Genomic DNA, 16531 nt, shown 5'->3' on the forward strand with positions numbered 1-16531 from the left:
AAGAAGTGATGCTTTTGAACTGTGGTGTTGGAGAAGACTCTTGAGAGTCCCTTGGACTGCAAGGAGATCCAACCTGTCCAACCTAAAAGAAATCAGTCCTGAATTCATTAGAAGGACTGATGCTGAAGGTGAAACTCCAATACTTTGGCCACCTGATGTGAAACACTGACTCATTGGAAAAGACCCTGACGCTGCGAAAGATTGAAGGCAGGAGGAGAAGGGGACGACAAGAGGATGAGATGGCTGGATGGCATCAGTGACTCAACGGACAAGAGTTTGAGTGAACTCCAGGAGCTGGTGATGGACAGGGAGGCCTGGCATGCTGCAGTCCGTGGGGTCTCGAAGAGTCGGACACGACTGAGCAACACAACTGAACTGACTGATAGAGATCATGTTACATGTACCATTTTATACCTTGTCTTGTCATTAAACATTTATCCATGGCAATAAAGACCCTTTACCAGTTCTAACATTTTCATAGTTTGCCCTAGAACAAGATTTTCTAAACTAAGAAGACCTCAGAAATCTCAAAATCCAACCCATTTAATTTATTGGAGAAAATAAATGTACCCACTTTAGATAATAAATGTGTTACTGAAGAGTTAGTTTCCTATTTTGTCCTTTTTTGCTGCACCACATGGCTTACAGGATCTTAGTTCACCAATGAGGGACTGAACCCAGGCCTTAGGCAGTGAAAGCATGGAGTTCTAACCAGTGGAATACCAGGGAATTCCCTGTCTTGTTTTATATACAATATCACATACTAACTGAATTAAAGACACTCCATAAATTGAGATTTTTACAAATCTTGTTTTCTTTAAGGCTAGACCCATCTATATAACAGAAATTAATATCTAATATGGCATTTAATTCTAACATTGGATGTGCTTGAAATTCACGTCATTAAAAGAATTAAAGCTGACTAAAAGGAATAATCCTAAAAACCTAAAGATTCCATGATTTTTAGGCTAAATGGGGGAGGGAGGAGGATGAAAAAAACAGAAAAAAAATTCCCACAAGAAAAAGAGCAGTTCTAATCTAAGTTTACAATGAGGAAAAAGAGGGAAAAAATCAAGCTATTCAAAGGACACTACTTCATTTCATTTTCAAGTCAAAGTTTTTCAGTGATTAACTTTTTAACCTCAACCTTTTTAGGTCAAGGCTAAAATCAGTACTTAAATATACTGCTAGCATTCTACTCTTAACCTAATGATTTGCCTAAACCAATGTTTCTTAAACTTTTTTCCCTGGACTGCTTTGACAGTCTTGTGAAACCCATAAACCCTTTCTCAGAATATTATTAAATTAAAGGCTCAGTGGTAAAGAATCCACCTGACAATGCAAGAGACTTGGGTTTGATTCCTGGGTTGGGAAGATCTCCTGGAAAAGGAAATGGCAACCCACTTCAGTATTCTTCCCTGGAAATTCCATGGACAGAACAGCCTGGCAGGCTACAGTCCATGGGGTCATAAGGAAAATAAAATGCATGAATTACAAGGAAACCAATTATATTGAAACACAGTTATCAAATATTCAAAAATAGGCCCTTTTGAACTTATAGGAAACAGAGAGGACAAAAAGTGATGTTAATGTATACCACAGGACAAAAATGTAATCAGCAAAACACAAAAACACATGCTGTGAGAAACTACAGTCAACCTGATTTCCAACAAATTAAGCTATAAAGAAAGATTAAAACTTACAGATTAAAAAAAAATTTAAATAGTCTAATGTCCATCAATAAGTAAATAAATGTAGTATCTTGACTGTGGTAGTGGTGGTGATTACAAGGATGCCTACATTACTCAAAATTCAACAAACAACACTTGAAGCAGGTACATTTTATTGTATGCAAATTATACCTCAACAAAATTTTTAAAATAAATCTTATGTATTTTATTTAGAGCCTGAGTTTAAAAAAAAAAGGATTCTTAAAGCAATTACAAACTTGAGTACCAACTATACACATTGTAGGGCTTGTGCAAAGGAATACAGTTCTTAATTTATTAAGCAATTCTTTGGACAGGGACAAATAGTAGTATACAGGGAGAGGGAAAAAGAAAGTTGAGTGCCACCACTATGGAAAGCAGTATGGAGGTTCACCAAAAAGTTAACAATATAATTACCATATGACAGCAATTCCACTTCTGGGTATATATCCAAGGAAAATAAAAACACTAACTTGAAAAGATATGTGCACCCTCACGTTCACTGCAATATTCATTTATTACCAAAAGCCAAGATATGGAAACAATCTGCATCCTCAGATCAATGGATGGATAAAGAAAATGTGACATGTGGGCTGTGTATGTATGTACACACATGCAGAATGGAATACTATTCAGCTACAGACAAGGAAATCTTGACATTTGGAACAGAATGAGTAAACCTTGAGGGCAGAATACTAAGTGAATTAAGTCAGAGAAAGACAAGTACCATTTGATCTCCTTTACATGGGAATTCTTTAAAACAAAAAAAGTTTATTGATACAGAAAAAAGATCAGCGCTTGGTGAGTGTGGAGATGGGTGGAACAAAAGGGCTCAAAAGATACAAACTTCCAGTAATAAAGTGAATGTCACAGGGACATAACGTATAGCCAGTGACTGTAGTTAATACTGTATTTGCATTGTGAAAGTTCCTATGAGAGTAAATATTAAAAGCCCTCATCACGAGAAAAAAAAAAACGGTTTTTATAACTATGTATGATGAGGAATGTTAACCAACGGTAATCATTTTGCAGTATATACAAGTATCACTTTATTATGTTGTATACCTGAAATCAATATAAGGTTATGTCAGTTATACTTCAATTAAGAAATTTAATTAAAATTTACTAATTTAAAATTAATTTTTAAAAATTTAAGTTAAAACAAAAAAAGAAATAAGGTTGAGGTCAGTAAGGTTTGGGGGAAATAGAGCAAGGGCAAAATTTGCTGAGATATCACATAAAGTGAATGACTAACACCCAAATACATGGAACAGTGATGGGACCTAATGTTACTCCTAAAAAACAAGCTCCTTACCACTCCCTCTTCTGAATGACTAAGCATATAATACAGTTCATATTGATCCTGTGATTAACCTCATGTCATAAAGTCAGTGGGGAAGTAGAATCAAAACCAACAGTTTAAAAAGTGAGGTTGCTCTAAATCTGCCTACAAATGGCACCAGAGGCAGGTGATTCATCCATCCACAAGTTGTCTCCTATAAGGTAAAAAATTGAAGACAAAAACATTCAAGTAATTTCCAGCTCCACCTTCCTTGCCTTGCCTTCTACCTCCCCCCAGTGTCGGTTTTCAAAGAGAATAGGCAAGAGGGAGGGGATCTGATGCAGCGGCAGCAGGGGTGAGGAGCCCAAACGTAGATGAGGCAGAGTGGCTGGGATACTAGCTACACTGAGAACATGACTAGGTAAAGAAGCAAATATTTTGAGAATAACAACCGTCGGGATTCTCACTGTCTGAGAAGCAGTTTATAAACATGGAAATGGGGAGTTCAGAAAGAATCCTCATGTATTGAAACATGTGCGAACATAGCTTTTAAATATATGATATAGTGGTACATGTAGTGTATATATATGCATACATTTTGGTGGTGGTGGTGCTCAGTTGCCAAGTCGTGTCCAACTCTGTGACCCTATGGACTGCAGCACATCAGGCTTCCCTGTCCTTCACTATCTTCTGGAGTTTGCTCAGATTCACATCCATTGAGTCAGTGATAACATCTCAACCTCTGCCACCCTCTTCTTTTGCCTTCGATCTTTCCCAGCATCAGTCTTTTTCAGTGAGTCATCTCTTCATATCAGTTGGCCGAAGTATTGGAGCTTCAGCGTCAGCATCATTCCTTCTAATGAATATTCAGAGTTGACTTCCTTTAGGATTGAGTGGTCTAGGTTTGTCATACCTTTCCAAGGAGCGAGCATCTTTTAATTTCATGGCTGTAGTCACTGTCCACAGTGATTTTGGAGCCCAAGAAAATAACATCTGTGACTGCTTCCATTTTTTCCCCATCTATTTGCCATGAAGTGATGGGACCAGATGCCATGATCTTAGTTTTTTGAATGTTGGATTTTAAGCCAGCCTTTTCACTCTCCTCTTTCACCTTCATCAAGAGGCTCTTTAGTTCCTCTTCACTTTTTGCCATTAGAGTGGTATCATCTGCATATCTGAGATTGCTGACTCTTCTCCCTGCAATCTTGATTCCAGCTTGTGATTCATCCAGCCTGCCATTCTGCATGATGTACTCTGCACAGAAGTTAAATAAGCAGGGTGACAATATACAGCCTTCTCATACCCCTTTCCCAATTTTGAACAGGTCAGTTGTTCTGTGTAAGGTTCTAACTGCTGCTTCTTGACCCACAAACAGGTTTCTCAGGAGACAAGTAAGATCATCTGGTATTTCCATCTCTTTAAAAATTTTCCAGCTTGTGATCTACACAGTCATAAGCTTTAGTGTAGTCAATGAAGAGGTAGTATGCATATACACACACAATACACATCCTCTTATCTCTGTACCAATGAGTAAACTTGCACCCAGATCTTGGTTTCTAAATATCATCCCTCATGAAAAGAACCAAGAGTTTCCTGGACAAATGGTTGATTCCAGGACTGGGGGAGGGAAAATACAAGATAAGCCTTTGTTGTTGCCAGAAATAAATGTTTAAGAGAATAGTGGGGAGATAGCAAAAGAGCAAAGTAGCCAATTTGAAGGGGTTCCCACTGGTCAAATCTAGAATGATTTGGGTATCAAAATAAGCAAACCCTGAATTAAAACCTACAGAAAAAAATGGAAATCATATATATGTGTGTCTGTACGTACACACATATTTCCAAATATATATTGTTATTTGGTTGCTTGGTCATGTCCGACTCTTTACAATCCCATGGACTGCAGCACGCCAGGCTTCCCTGTTCTTCACCATCTCCCGGAGCTTTGCTCAAACTCATGTCCACTGAGGTGGTGGCAGCATCCAACCATCTTGTCCTCTGTCATCCTCTTCTCCTCCTGCTTTCAATCTTTCCCAGCATCAGGGTCTTTCCTAATGAATCGGCTTTTCACATCAGGTGGCCAAAGTACTGGAGTTTCAGCTTCATCATCAGTTCTTCTAATGAATATTCAGGATTGATTTCCTTTATGATTGACTGGTTGGATCTCCTTGCAGTCCAAGAGACTCTCAAGAGTTTTCTCTAACACCACAGTTCAAAAGCATCAATTTTTTGGTGCTCAGCTTTCTTTATGGTCCAACTCTCACATCCATACATGACTACCAGAAAAACCGTATCTTTGACTATATGGACCTTCGTTGGCAAAGTAATGTCTCTGCTTTTTAATATGCTGTCTAGGTTGGTCATAGCTTTTCTTCCAAGGAACAAGCTGCAGTCATCATCTGCAGTGATTCTGGAGCCCAAGAAAACAAAGTCTGCACTGTTTCCATTGTTTCCCCATCTATGTGCCATGAAGTGATGGGACTGGGTGCTATGATCTTCATTTTTTGAATGCTGAGTATTAAGTCAGGTTTTTCACTCTCCTCTTTCACCTTTATTCAAAATGTTATATATATTCTCAATACATATATTTATACTTTGTACATATGTATAAATATATACATTTACATATGTATATATACATATATTTCCAAATATACATATGGAAAATTCTTACCTACAGCAGAATTACTGAAGAAGTAATCATAGTAATAGATTATCATTTGGCAACAACCACAGCAGTATATAATACAGTCAAGAGTTAACAATGAGGGGACTTCCCTGGTGGTCCAGTAGATAAGACTCCTAGTTTCCAGTGCAGGGAGCCTGGGTTCAATCCCTGATCAGGGAACTAGATCCACATGCCACAACTAAGGCCCAATGCAGCCAAACAAAAATGGAAACATTAAAAAAAAGTTATCAAGGGATGTTAAGGCTACCGGGTTTAGGGCTGATGATGGAAAAGACTATCAGTACAATATTGGATATCTTCCCATAAAATGTTAATCAAATAAAAGGGGGGAAATAGTGAGGACACTAATTTTACTAGGTAATCAAAGTTAACATCACCAGTGTGGGATGAAGCCATACTGTTTCCATATTTTGATAAAGCACAGAATTATTTCTGTGGTATATCTGGCAACAAAGCAAGACCTGATCTGGTCACAAGGTAATACTGGACAGACCTGGGTGGAGGGCCAGCCTACAGACTGAAAGAACTATGTTCTTTAAGACTATGAGGCACATGAGAATTAAGCGTAAGAAACTATTACAGAAGGATGACACCCAACAACCAAAGGCAATACATGGTACTGGCGAGGATCCTGGATCAAAAAGGAAAGAGGGACATTGCTGGGATGACTGGCATTCTTTGAATGAGGTCTATGGATTGGGTAATACTGTTATACCAGTGTTGATTTCCTGGCTGAGAATACTGTATGGTGAAATGCAGGAGTGTCTTTGTTTTCGGGAGGTACACACTGGAGAATATAAGGGTGAAAAGATGATATGCCAGGAGACAACAAGAGAAGGTAATGGAACAAATGTGGCAAAATGCTAACAACTGAGGAATCTGTGTGAAGGGAATGTGGGAATTCTTTGTACTTTTCCTTAACTATTTCAAAATAAATTTTAAATGAAAAAAATAACAGTTAGGCAGTGGATCTAGTTATATGGACTGGTCTTCATTCCTATGAATCAAATGTTATCTTTTCAAAGAGGCCCTCATCATCACTGCCACCTCCATCACTCCCCATCCCTTACTGTGCTTTCTTTTTCCTCATAAAGCAGAACAGGTCCTGGTTGATGGTCACTGGAGCTAAATGATGGTACACAGGATTAATTTACTGTTTTTCTACTTTTGTGTATGTTCAAATTCTCCAAGGTAGAATTTCAAAAGTATATCCACAACACAGACTGACCATACAGTATCGTGTGTGTGTACAGAGATTCATGTTTCATGCTGTCTGCAGTAATCTGCACATACATAGACACAGATCTTGACCCAGGGATTGAACCTGGGTCTCCCACACTGCAGGAAGACTCTCTACTATCTGAGCCACCAGGGAAGCCCCCATATACACACATATATACAAATATGTGTGTGTGTGTATACACATCTTTATTAATGCATTACATAGAAGTATTTAGCAGGTCTAAAAGTTTATTGTCATTTCAAGTTGTGATGAGCATAAACGAGATATCTGCAACAACTATAATGTGAAATACGAAAATACATCTGATTGGTGTTGGTGATCATCACAGATACTGCTCATACTACCATGCTGGTACTACACCATGATACAGTTAAGAGTTGACAGAAATGCTAAATTCTGATAAGAAGTTAGTGAAAATAAAGATACAGTATTTTCCAAGCCAAATTTAAGTACCTCCTCCTAAATTCTGGTCTAAATGGCAATAGTTTTCATTGAATAATCTAATATCCTTTTGATATAGTAAAGTGCTGAACTTTTACAATATTTTTTCTTTTAATCTCAGATGACTTAAATAATTTTGAGCGGGGAATTCCCTGGCAGTCCAATGACTAGGGGTCCACACTTCCACTGCAGAGGGCATGGGTTGGTTCCAAGGTTGGGGAACTAAGATCCCACATGCCACAACATGCAGCTCCCCTGGGGGGAAAAAAAAAAATTTAAGAAAATTTCTAAAATCTTGAGTAAAAAAGAGCCTTTAATGCAGACAGCATGAAGCATGAATTTTAAAAAGTAATGGTTGAAGGGCTTCCCTGGTGGTCCAGTGGTTAAGAATCTGCCTTGCAACACAAGGGACACTGGTTCCATCCCTAGTCTGGGAAGATCCTGCATGCCATGAAGCAACTAAGCCTGTGTGCCACAACTACTAAGCCCATGCACTGCAACTACTGAAGCCCACACATTTAGATCCTGTGCTCCTCAACAAGAGAAGCCACTGCAATGAGAAGCCCTCACACTGCCAAGAGTAGCCCCCACTTGCCACAACTAGACACAGCTAGAGAAAGCCTGCTTGAAGCAACGAAGACCTACCATAGCCAATACATAATTAAATAAATCTTAAAAAAAAAAAGTTGACAACCAAATTCTTTAGTGGGCTCTATTATTCTTTAAAAAAAGTAATGCCCCCCAAAAAATTCATACCTACCAATTTACTGACTTACAAAAGATGCAAATCACTATATGTCAAATGTAAAATACAAAATGTTTTTAAGCAGAGTACAAATATTTTAGTTTTTAAATAAAAGGAATAAAATGATTGGGTGAAAGTTAAAAAAAGAAAAATCACTGAGTCTATTTTAAGAATCAAACAAACTATGTTAGTCGCTCAGTACTGTCCAACTCTTTGCAACCCCATGGACTACAGCCCGCCAGGCTCCTCTGTCCATGGAATTCTCCAGACACAAATACTGGATAGGGTAGCCATTCCCTTCTGCAGGGGATCTTCCCAATCCTGTGATGGAACCCAGGTCTCCGGCATTGCAGGCAGATTCTTTATCATCTGAACCACCAGGGAAGCCCAAAGAAACTATAAATATATTATACATAAGAGTACATATAGTGTGCATAAACATGATTAAGACTGTAACAAAGTCAATACAAGATATAACCAGAAAAATCTTCATTTCATTTGTCAATGTAACTGAAACTCAGCATCTAATACAAAGATACAAAGACATACACATACTCTCGAAGTTTAATGCTGGACCAAAAATCTAGCACCAAGTATAAAACAAAAGTAATAATAAGTGTTTTCCATTTGAATGTTCCACAAATATCCCTTAACTATAAGAAATGGAGCAGTTTCATATAATAAAAATCTTTAAACATGCTAGATTTCAATTCATCCTATAATCAAAATGAAATCCTAAGTAATTAAATCCAAGAATTCACTAAATTTAAGTTAGGATTTTACAGAGACATACCACTGTGGGGTTTTTTTAAGATGTTTAAAATTTTCAACGTGGCAGAGAGAGACACATGTAAGGGGGAAAAAAATGTGACTGTCTCAATACTTTAACATTACATCAAGAACACCTCACTGCAAAGCATACTTCCACATACTAAAAACCAGCTAAACAGCACACAAAATTATATAATTTATAATAAGCTGATTAAACATCCTAATTGATTTCCACAACAGAGCATGCTATTTTCACTCAAAATATAAGCAGATAGAAGGCATATAACAAAGAAAAAAATCAAAACAGATAGTAGTGTTTTTAATATAGAAAAGTGTTACTTCAGTTAGTCTCCTTGTTCAACAGACAATATGTCTATTTGAAGTTGATGAACAACAATTTATTTCAAAGCATCCAATAATGACACTTGGGAGCACAATTTTAACGACTATATACACTCAAGGTATTTTCAGACTGCAATGTTTACTCTAAATACTGTGGAGTAGTTTAATACAGCTCAAACACTAGGGACTCTTAAAAGAAAAAGCAAAAAAAAAAAAACCACACATAGTTCCCAATCGGAATATGCTAGTTTTCACAAAAAATTCAATTTTTTAAAAAATTTGAGCAAAATTTGAAACTAAGGGGAAAATGAGACTTGGAAGACTATTTGGAAAAAAAAATTCAAATTACCACTATCCCTGTAACATCTGTACGTCGACTATTTGGAAAAAAAAATTCAAATTACCACTATCCCTGTAACATCTGTACGTCTTTCCAAAGCATTAGTGCTCACAAGATTAAAAATGTCTCCGAATTCAAGCCTGAAATCTCTTCATAAGCATACCAAACACCTGAGTAATCAATCTACAAGAAAGGTAGTTGGAAAAAGGTGCCCTCTATACAAATCAAACACCTTTATTCTTGGCACTGAGCCCTCTGTTCTCCTCCAATCTGCCAGGGGCGTTTCTAACTCAGGAACTAAAATACAAAATTTCAAGCATTTTGTGTTAATTTTTAATGCTATTTTTCAAGGTAAGTATAAAAGTATTTTACTTCATTGTTTTAATGAGCAAAAATGAAAATAGGTATTCTAAATTATAACATTCAGAAACAGAGGTGTTTCTTCATAGAAACGGGCTCAGCCTAAAAGAATAAACCATAAAGCAGTCATGCAGGCTAGGATGAGTCAAATTTGTTTAAGTCTAAAAATATCTCTAGTCATAGAGTATGTGAGGATAAGGAAACTCTACCACAATACTTTATTACTGTGTCCCAGAAGTAAAGCTATCCAAATTCATGTAATGTAAAAGTGAGTTTCATTCTTTGACAAAAATTTTACATGAACTACTACCTTGCTCAACCTCTGTAAGATCTTCAACCTATTCTTTAGAACTGAGAATGGATGGGAAGAACCTGAATATAAGATTTACTTCAAATCTGAAAATAAAATACAGAGAATTTTTTTTCTTCTAAAGGGTTTTATTCATTGGCTCATTCTAATTCAGGGAATCGCCTCAGCACACACACCTCTCCCTCTAACAACTAAGACAGCAACCAATTGTTGTATAACTCCTCCCATCCCCCTTCAATCCAGCTAACACACCATACAAAGGAGAGGACTTTCTCTATTGTGCAAATTCAGTCTCTGCAATGGATCTTTGTTAAATAAAATTTGATTCAGAAATACTTAATTCTTTCCAATCAGTATTTTGAATGCTGTTAAAATAATGAGCACATTATATTATTCTTATTGCAAGAAGGTAAAGCCAAATTTGGAAAATGTTCTGATTACATTCTAAAGGTTTGGTCTTTCTTTGGCACAGAGAAAAAAGCCAAATCAGCAAGCTTCCTTCAATCTATTTCCTACCAAACACTCATCAAAATATAAATAAAAGAATTGGCTCTGATCGACCCCCATTCCAAAATGCTTCTCAACTATCCTGCTCCCAAAGCTGTCTCTTTGAATCATTCTTTAAAATTCACTTACTACAAAGCCTAATCACTGTTACAAGAACATTCATTTTGAAACATTTTATATAATGTATTCCCAGTGTACACTACTTAATCCCGTAAAACAGTTATTAGTTAATGTTGAAATCAGCTAGGGAAAACAGTGAAAGTAGGTACTTTAACCTCAGTCTTAGTATAGGTATAGGCATAGTTTTTCTCATTATGATTTCTAGAAGACATCAGAAGTGAATATTCTTAAGTTTTCTTGCAAAGCTACCATTCTGGTGCAACCACTGTTTTATCCCTTTCACTAAATTATTCACATTTAGCTTCCCTCCCTGTAGCAATCACACATTTTACAAAACGTTCTCTACAATAAGGATAAAAGACCTTGAATTTCTCCAAACAAAGTCCATTTAGCGCCACAGCTGGATCAGCAAGAATATTTCTTGTACACGTTTAAGGATAAACAAGAAGCCAGACATAGAGATTACCTGTTAGGGGAGTAGGGGGGGGGGGGGTGGGAACTGGAATTCCCAGGGTTGGAGTAAAGGGAAGATTTTTCTGCAAACCTTTTTACACTCTCTAAACCCACTAAGAATGCACTATCTATCCAAAGATATGAGCAAATTTGTTTAAAATTCTCAAAAGTCGTTTTAAAAATATAAAGGAGTGTCAGGGACACGCGGTCTACTTAGTTTTAAGATAATCTGCTTTTATCAATAGCATCTGCTTTTGCTCTGCAATAGGTAACACACTGCTTTAAATGCAGTCCTGAGCAATGTGCCGGCTAAACCGTCTTTAACACTGAAACGTTCCTGCAGACCTCCGCCTTCCAAGGCAGCTCGCATCCTCCGCCCGCTCCTCCCTCTGTGCATTCTGAGATCAGCTCTGCTGATTCCCACATAAAGTGGGTCCTGGCCGCCATTTTAGAAAGTCATTCACACAGGCCGGACGGCAGCACCATCTACTTAAAAAACCTTCCAAGACTCCCTCGGATGACTTCCTTTTTCCTCTCGAACCCCTCATCTCGCCAGAGGAGTCAAACTGCCCGCGACAGGCAGACACTGTTTCTAGAATCTGCATAATGCCGAAATGACACTTCTGGCCACGTAATACTGAGGGGCAAAGCAAATGCTGCAATGCACGTGTTTGCACGTCGGTGCCTACGAATTTCCCAGGCGGAGACCTACAGAGAAGGTCCGCAAGAAGATAAAAGCAAGCGCATCTAAGTGGCTTTTCCACTCCAATAATCTTGCGCCTGAATGATTTTTCCACCATAACAATGAAGATACGGGGCCTCCGTATGGGGTAAGGGGTGGAGCAGCGACAGGGAGCGAGTTCCCATCTGCTTCCCCACGAGCCCGAGATCTCCCCTTTGTCACAGGGGACACAGGCGAGTTTTCGCTCCTGCCTTCCCGCTGCCTGGTTTCTCAGCACAACGTAGTAAACACCGGGAGTCCCTGGAAGCGCGCCTCCTCCAGTCTCGCCGAGGACAGCTTTAGTGGGTTATGAATGGCCTCACTATTCCAGGCTCCTTTTCACACGCGGACACGCGCAGACGCGCGTTCCAGCGGTGAAGATTTAATACCCCAGTAACAGCAACCACCAACAGAATCAATGATCCTCCATTTGAAAGAGCGGAGCTCCGCCGCCGCTGCTTCCATTTCCTGATCCAAGCTGCTCAGGAGCGAGCGACGCAACCTATTTTTCCCATGGTGACTCACTAATAAGGGCGCTCCATAATTTCCTTCACTCACTAGATAGTAAGAGGAATTAAAAGTAAACCAAACTTAAAACCTTCCGAGGTCTTGAATATCGGAAGAAACAGTCATTTCTGAGGACTATCACGTATCTGCCACGGTCCTCTCGATTTACATCGCTGTTCAGTAAAGCGTCATTTTCGGTTATTTCACACCGAGGGCTCCATCAGTGATGGCAGACAGTGATTTCACAAAATAAAAACAAATGCTGAACGCTACTAAGTAACTAAAATGTATCAAGAACATTTACTATCCCTACTACCCCTGAACAAAAAATACACTCTGGGAAAAATCTTTCTAGAAGAGCTACATTTAACCTGAAAAGGCTTGCATTTTTTAACCACTAATGTATGAATTCTGGGTGGGAGGGGAGCAGCCTTATAAAGGCTGCCCAGTGTTCAGACCCCGAGGCCGGAGCGTCGGCGCGGCGGGGACTCTGTTGCAGGAGGCGGCTCCTCCTCTGCGAGCGCTTGGTCCCCACCGTCCTTCCCATCCAGGGACCCCTGAGCGCTGAAGGCAGGAAGGCGAAAGAGCCGAAACAGACGCACCAGCTTATTCTCGGACACCATCCTCCGCCCAACCCCCCAAAACAAGGTGGGGAGAATCTGAAATATTTGCGTCCATTTAGTTTCTAGGTCTGTGAGCCTTCCATGAGAGGTCCCTAGAATCCAGCAGTGTCTTTCCAGTTCCGAGATGCCCCCATGTCACCTACCAAGACTTTTCCGTTTGTATAACCTTTCCTTTCGCACAAAACCCTCTCTAGATCAGACATATCCACGCGTCCGCAGGGTGAGGAGCGGGAGTTGCTGCGGGACTCGGGAGTTGGCCGGGCCGAGGGTTGTCGGGGTGGGGTAGGGGTTCTGGTCCCGGCTCAGGGGCGGCTCGGTTCGGGCGTGTTGGCCGGGACAGCCGCACCGAACCCGGGCAGCGGCGCGCAAGGACGCAACCCCACCGTCGGCTGGCCAGCCTGAGAACACCCTCCCGGCGCCGGCTTCGCTGAGGCCGAGCGACAGCCGCCACCTTATTGGGAAGGGAGAGGGTGGGAGCCGGGCCCGCTCCGCCGAGGCCCAACGCCGCGACACGGACAGAGAGGCGGCCAGGCAGCCGCGCGCCCTCCGCACCGGTCCGTGGGTCTGGCCCGGGTCCCCTCACCAGTTCCGCGCACGGGGAGGGGCCGGCAACGGGCCGGAGTGGGCAGCGGTGCCCGAGGAGAGAGCGCGGCCCCGGGCCTCGTGTCACTCACCGTTTGAAATGCTCGATGATCTTCTCTTCCCGCACATTCTCCGGTAAGTTGCCCACCCAAAGGTGCCTGGTTTCCCGGACCATGCTGGGCGGTGTGCTGGCGACCGCTGGTGCGGGTTCCCCCTCGCCGGCTTCGTACGAGCCCGTCAGCGCCGGGAGGCGGGCGCCGAGGAGGCGGCGGCGGCGGCGGCTGCGGCGGTGGCGTCGGCAGCGGCGGCGGCTCCTCCGGCTCCCCCCCGTGCAGAGACCATCCCTCTCCCCCAGGTTCTGACTCTCGGGCCTCGCAGCTCCGCTCTGCCGCCACCACACACCCGAAGCCGACCCTCGCGCTCCGGAGGCGCATGCGCCCGGGCAGCGGCGGGCGGGGGAGCGGGGAGGAGGGGCGAGCGGGACCCGGGCGGCAGCGACTACGATGGAGCTGGCGCTGTGGCAGCCGGACGCTTCCCACCGGCGCGCGCGGCCCGCCTCCCTCAACGCGGGCGCGCGCTCGTCCGCCCGACCGCCCGCCGAGGCCGAGACGCCGAGTTCCTCCCAGCCGGCGCGCAAGCGCGCGAGGTAGGGAAGAACGCGGGGCCAGGAAGGAACGCTCACGCGCTCGGTCCCAGTGCGCAGGCGCGCAGCACTCTGTCAGGTCAAGCGCTCTTTCAGGCTTGGGGCACAGCGAGTGCAGGAGAAGGTACCGCCTCCAGCCCCTCGAGCAGGGGTCCCAGGCGCTGGCCTGGAGGAAGAAAAGAGAAAGGGGGTTGGTATTCACTAGGCTGCGTGTCAAAGCGGCTGCCGAGCCCTCTCTTCTAGAAGGAGTCAGGACTCCTTCCGCTGCTCACCTTTGGTCAGCTTCTGGCCGTTTCCGGGCACTTGGAGCCGCGCCTGCTTGGGAAAGTATCAGAACAAGGCCGCCTTTCTCACCGCCCATCTAAGCTATGACGGCTGCAGAAACCCATCCCTCCCAAGAATCATTAGCTTGTAACATTAAGCAATTTTATTTTATATAAGATCTTGCGAAACCGTTTGCAAGATTTCTTTGCTGATCGTTACGGTATACCAAGAGTAGAACTGAAATGAGATGGTTACATGTCTGGATAGTGTTCCCCTCAGAAAATTTACTAAAAAATCTAAGCAAAAAAAAAAAAAAATCTAAGCAGAGGGAGGGGATTGGAACCCCAGCCTTTCCAGACCTAAGAGCTTTTAAAATTTAAAGCCTACAGTTGAACTTTTTAGTTATCAGAGCCCCGAAGAAAACTCATAAAATTAAGGCAACGGTATTGAGTCCAGAAAAATTGAATTGTTTAGAACAGTCAACAGCTCAATTTTCTTTTACGTTTTTTATCTACAGAAAAACAATCATAGGTGTAGTGCTTTACAGACCAGATTTTAAATATTAGCTCTCATTCACTGTCTCCTTAAATACAAGCCAACTTATCAAACTGATACTTTGAATTGGAACATATGGTCACCATAATTAATGGCACTAACACCTGGGGTCACTGTACATAGTTAAATTGTCCCTTTAATTCCACAGATGGTAAAGCTCCAAGTAGGTTTTTTGTCATATAGCTTAACAAAGGCTTCTTAATGATGTGTCAGAGAGTCATGTCAGATAGTCATATCAACTTTTCTTGTATTTGGGTTCTGGGTCTATACTGTACTTAAGTTTGATCTCAGCAGGTCTGCTCAACTGAGATATTCTCTTCCTTACTCTTAGGATATTAGAAGACTAAACAAGCACTGCAATCCCTTACACAGTTACAACAATTACAGAACAAGATGTGCCTCCTCAGGAGACTACTATCCATTGACATGATTTTTGGATTTTTGACAACTTACTCATAAAAAAGTACCACAACAACAGTGGCAGTCATTCATAATTTAGTTAAGGCCTTTAACGCCACCCCAGAGGTTCACCTTGTCTTCATGCAAATCAGTCATTAAATGACATGGAAATATTTTTTCTTGAAAGTATTATGGAATTGATTCCTCAGTAAAAGTAAAAGCAGATTAACCTATATTCAGATGTAGGACTAGACATTTACATTTGGCCATTTGTCTGTCACAATTATCACATAAGGAGTGTCAGGCCAGCATACAGTTATCTACACTCATGAACTACATAGTTCTATATACGTGGCTGCAGTTAGCCTTGAACTGACTGGCAGTTTTTCATGAAGCATAAATTTCTATATAAGTAGCCACAATTTGAAACACACTTTAAAATATTATGTAAATTACTCATTTAAAACCTGAGAGGTCCTGAATTAGCTGCATCTTCTTAGTGTCACAGGAAGAACAGAAGCTCAGCTCAATCTCATTTTAAGGGGCAACAGACAAAGAAGATTCAAAAAACAGCACCTTGCAATTAGAGAAATAAAGAATATATCTCACCTTGAATGCAGCCTTCAGTTAAAATCATGCTGAAGAAAATTCAAGGGCTGAAAAAGGGGCAGGGGGGTGGGCAGCTTTTAGAGCAAAATCATTAGAAGAGAGGCTAGAGTCATTATTAAATGTGGTATTTTGTATCCATCTACAATAAAAGGATAAGCTAAAACAAAATAAGAATTAAGAGGTATTTATAATTTCTCTATGGCACAAGAATAGGGAGATAGTAAATGAAAATTGAAAGCAACATGTTTGCCAACTAAACTTTTTTAATGTCATTCTCTTAGATTTTCCTAAAGATCTTGTTACAGCAGTGCTGTTTCTC

At 41.2% G+C, this 16531-nt stretch overlaps 1 protein-coding gene and 1 pseudogene across 4 annotated transcripts in view; one reads left to right on the forward strand and one right to left on the reverse strand.

Moving 5' to 3' along the window:
* The window catches only part of SPEN (spen family transcriptional repressor), an 88105-nt gene extending 73939 nt beyond the window's left edge, over nt 1-14166 (reverse strand). For all 4 annotated transcript variants that reach the window (XM_060396580.1, XM_042257427.2, XM_027975860.3 and 1 more), the window contains exon 1: nt 13835-14166. In XM_060396580.1, the coding sequence (XP_060252563.1) occupies nt 13835-13917 (83 nt within the window). In that variant the 5' untranslated portion in view covers nt 13918-14166. The remainder of the gene's footprint in view (nt 1-13834) is intronic.
* A 79-nt stretch (nt 14167-14245) lies between these two features.
* The window catches only part of LOC101109110 (dehydrodolichyl diphosphate synthase complex subunit NUS1-like), a 32026-nt pseudogene continuing 29740 nt past the window's right edge, over nt 14246-16531 (forward strand).

This window comes from Ovis aries, chromosome 12 (assembly GCF_016772045.2).
Source record: "Ovis aries strain OAR_USU_Benz2616 breed Rambouillet chromosome 12, ARS-UI_Ramb_v3.0, whole genome shotgun sequence".
Taxonomy (NCBI): Eukaryota; Metazoa; Chordata; class Mammalia; order Artiodactyla; family Bovidae; genus Ovis; species Ovis aries.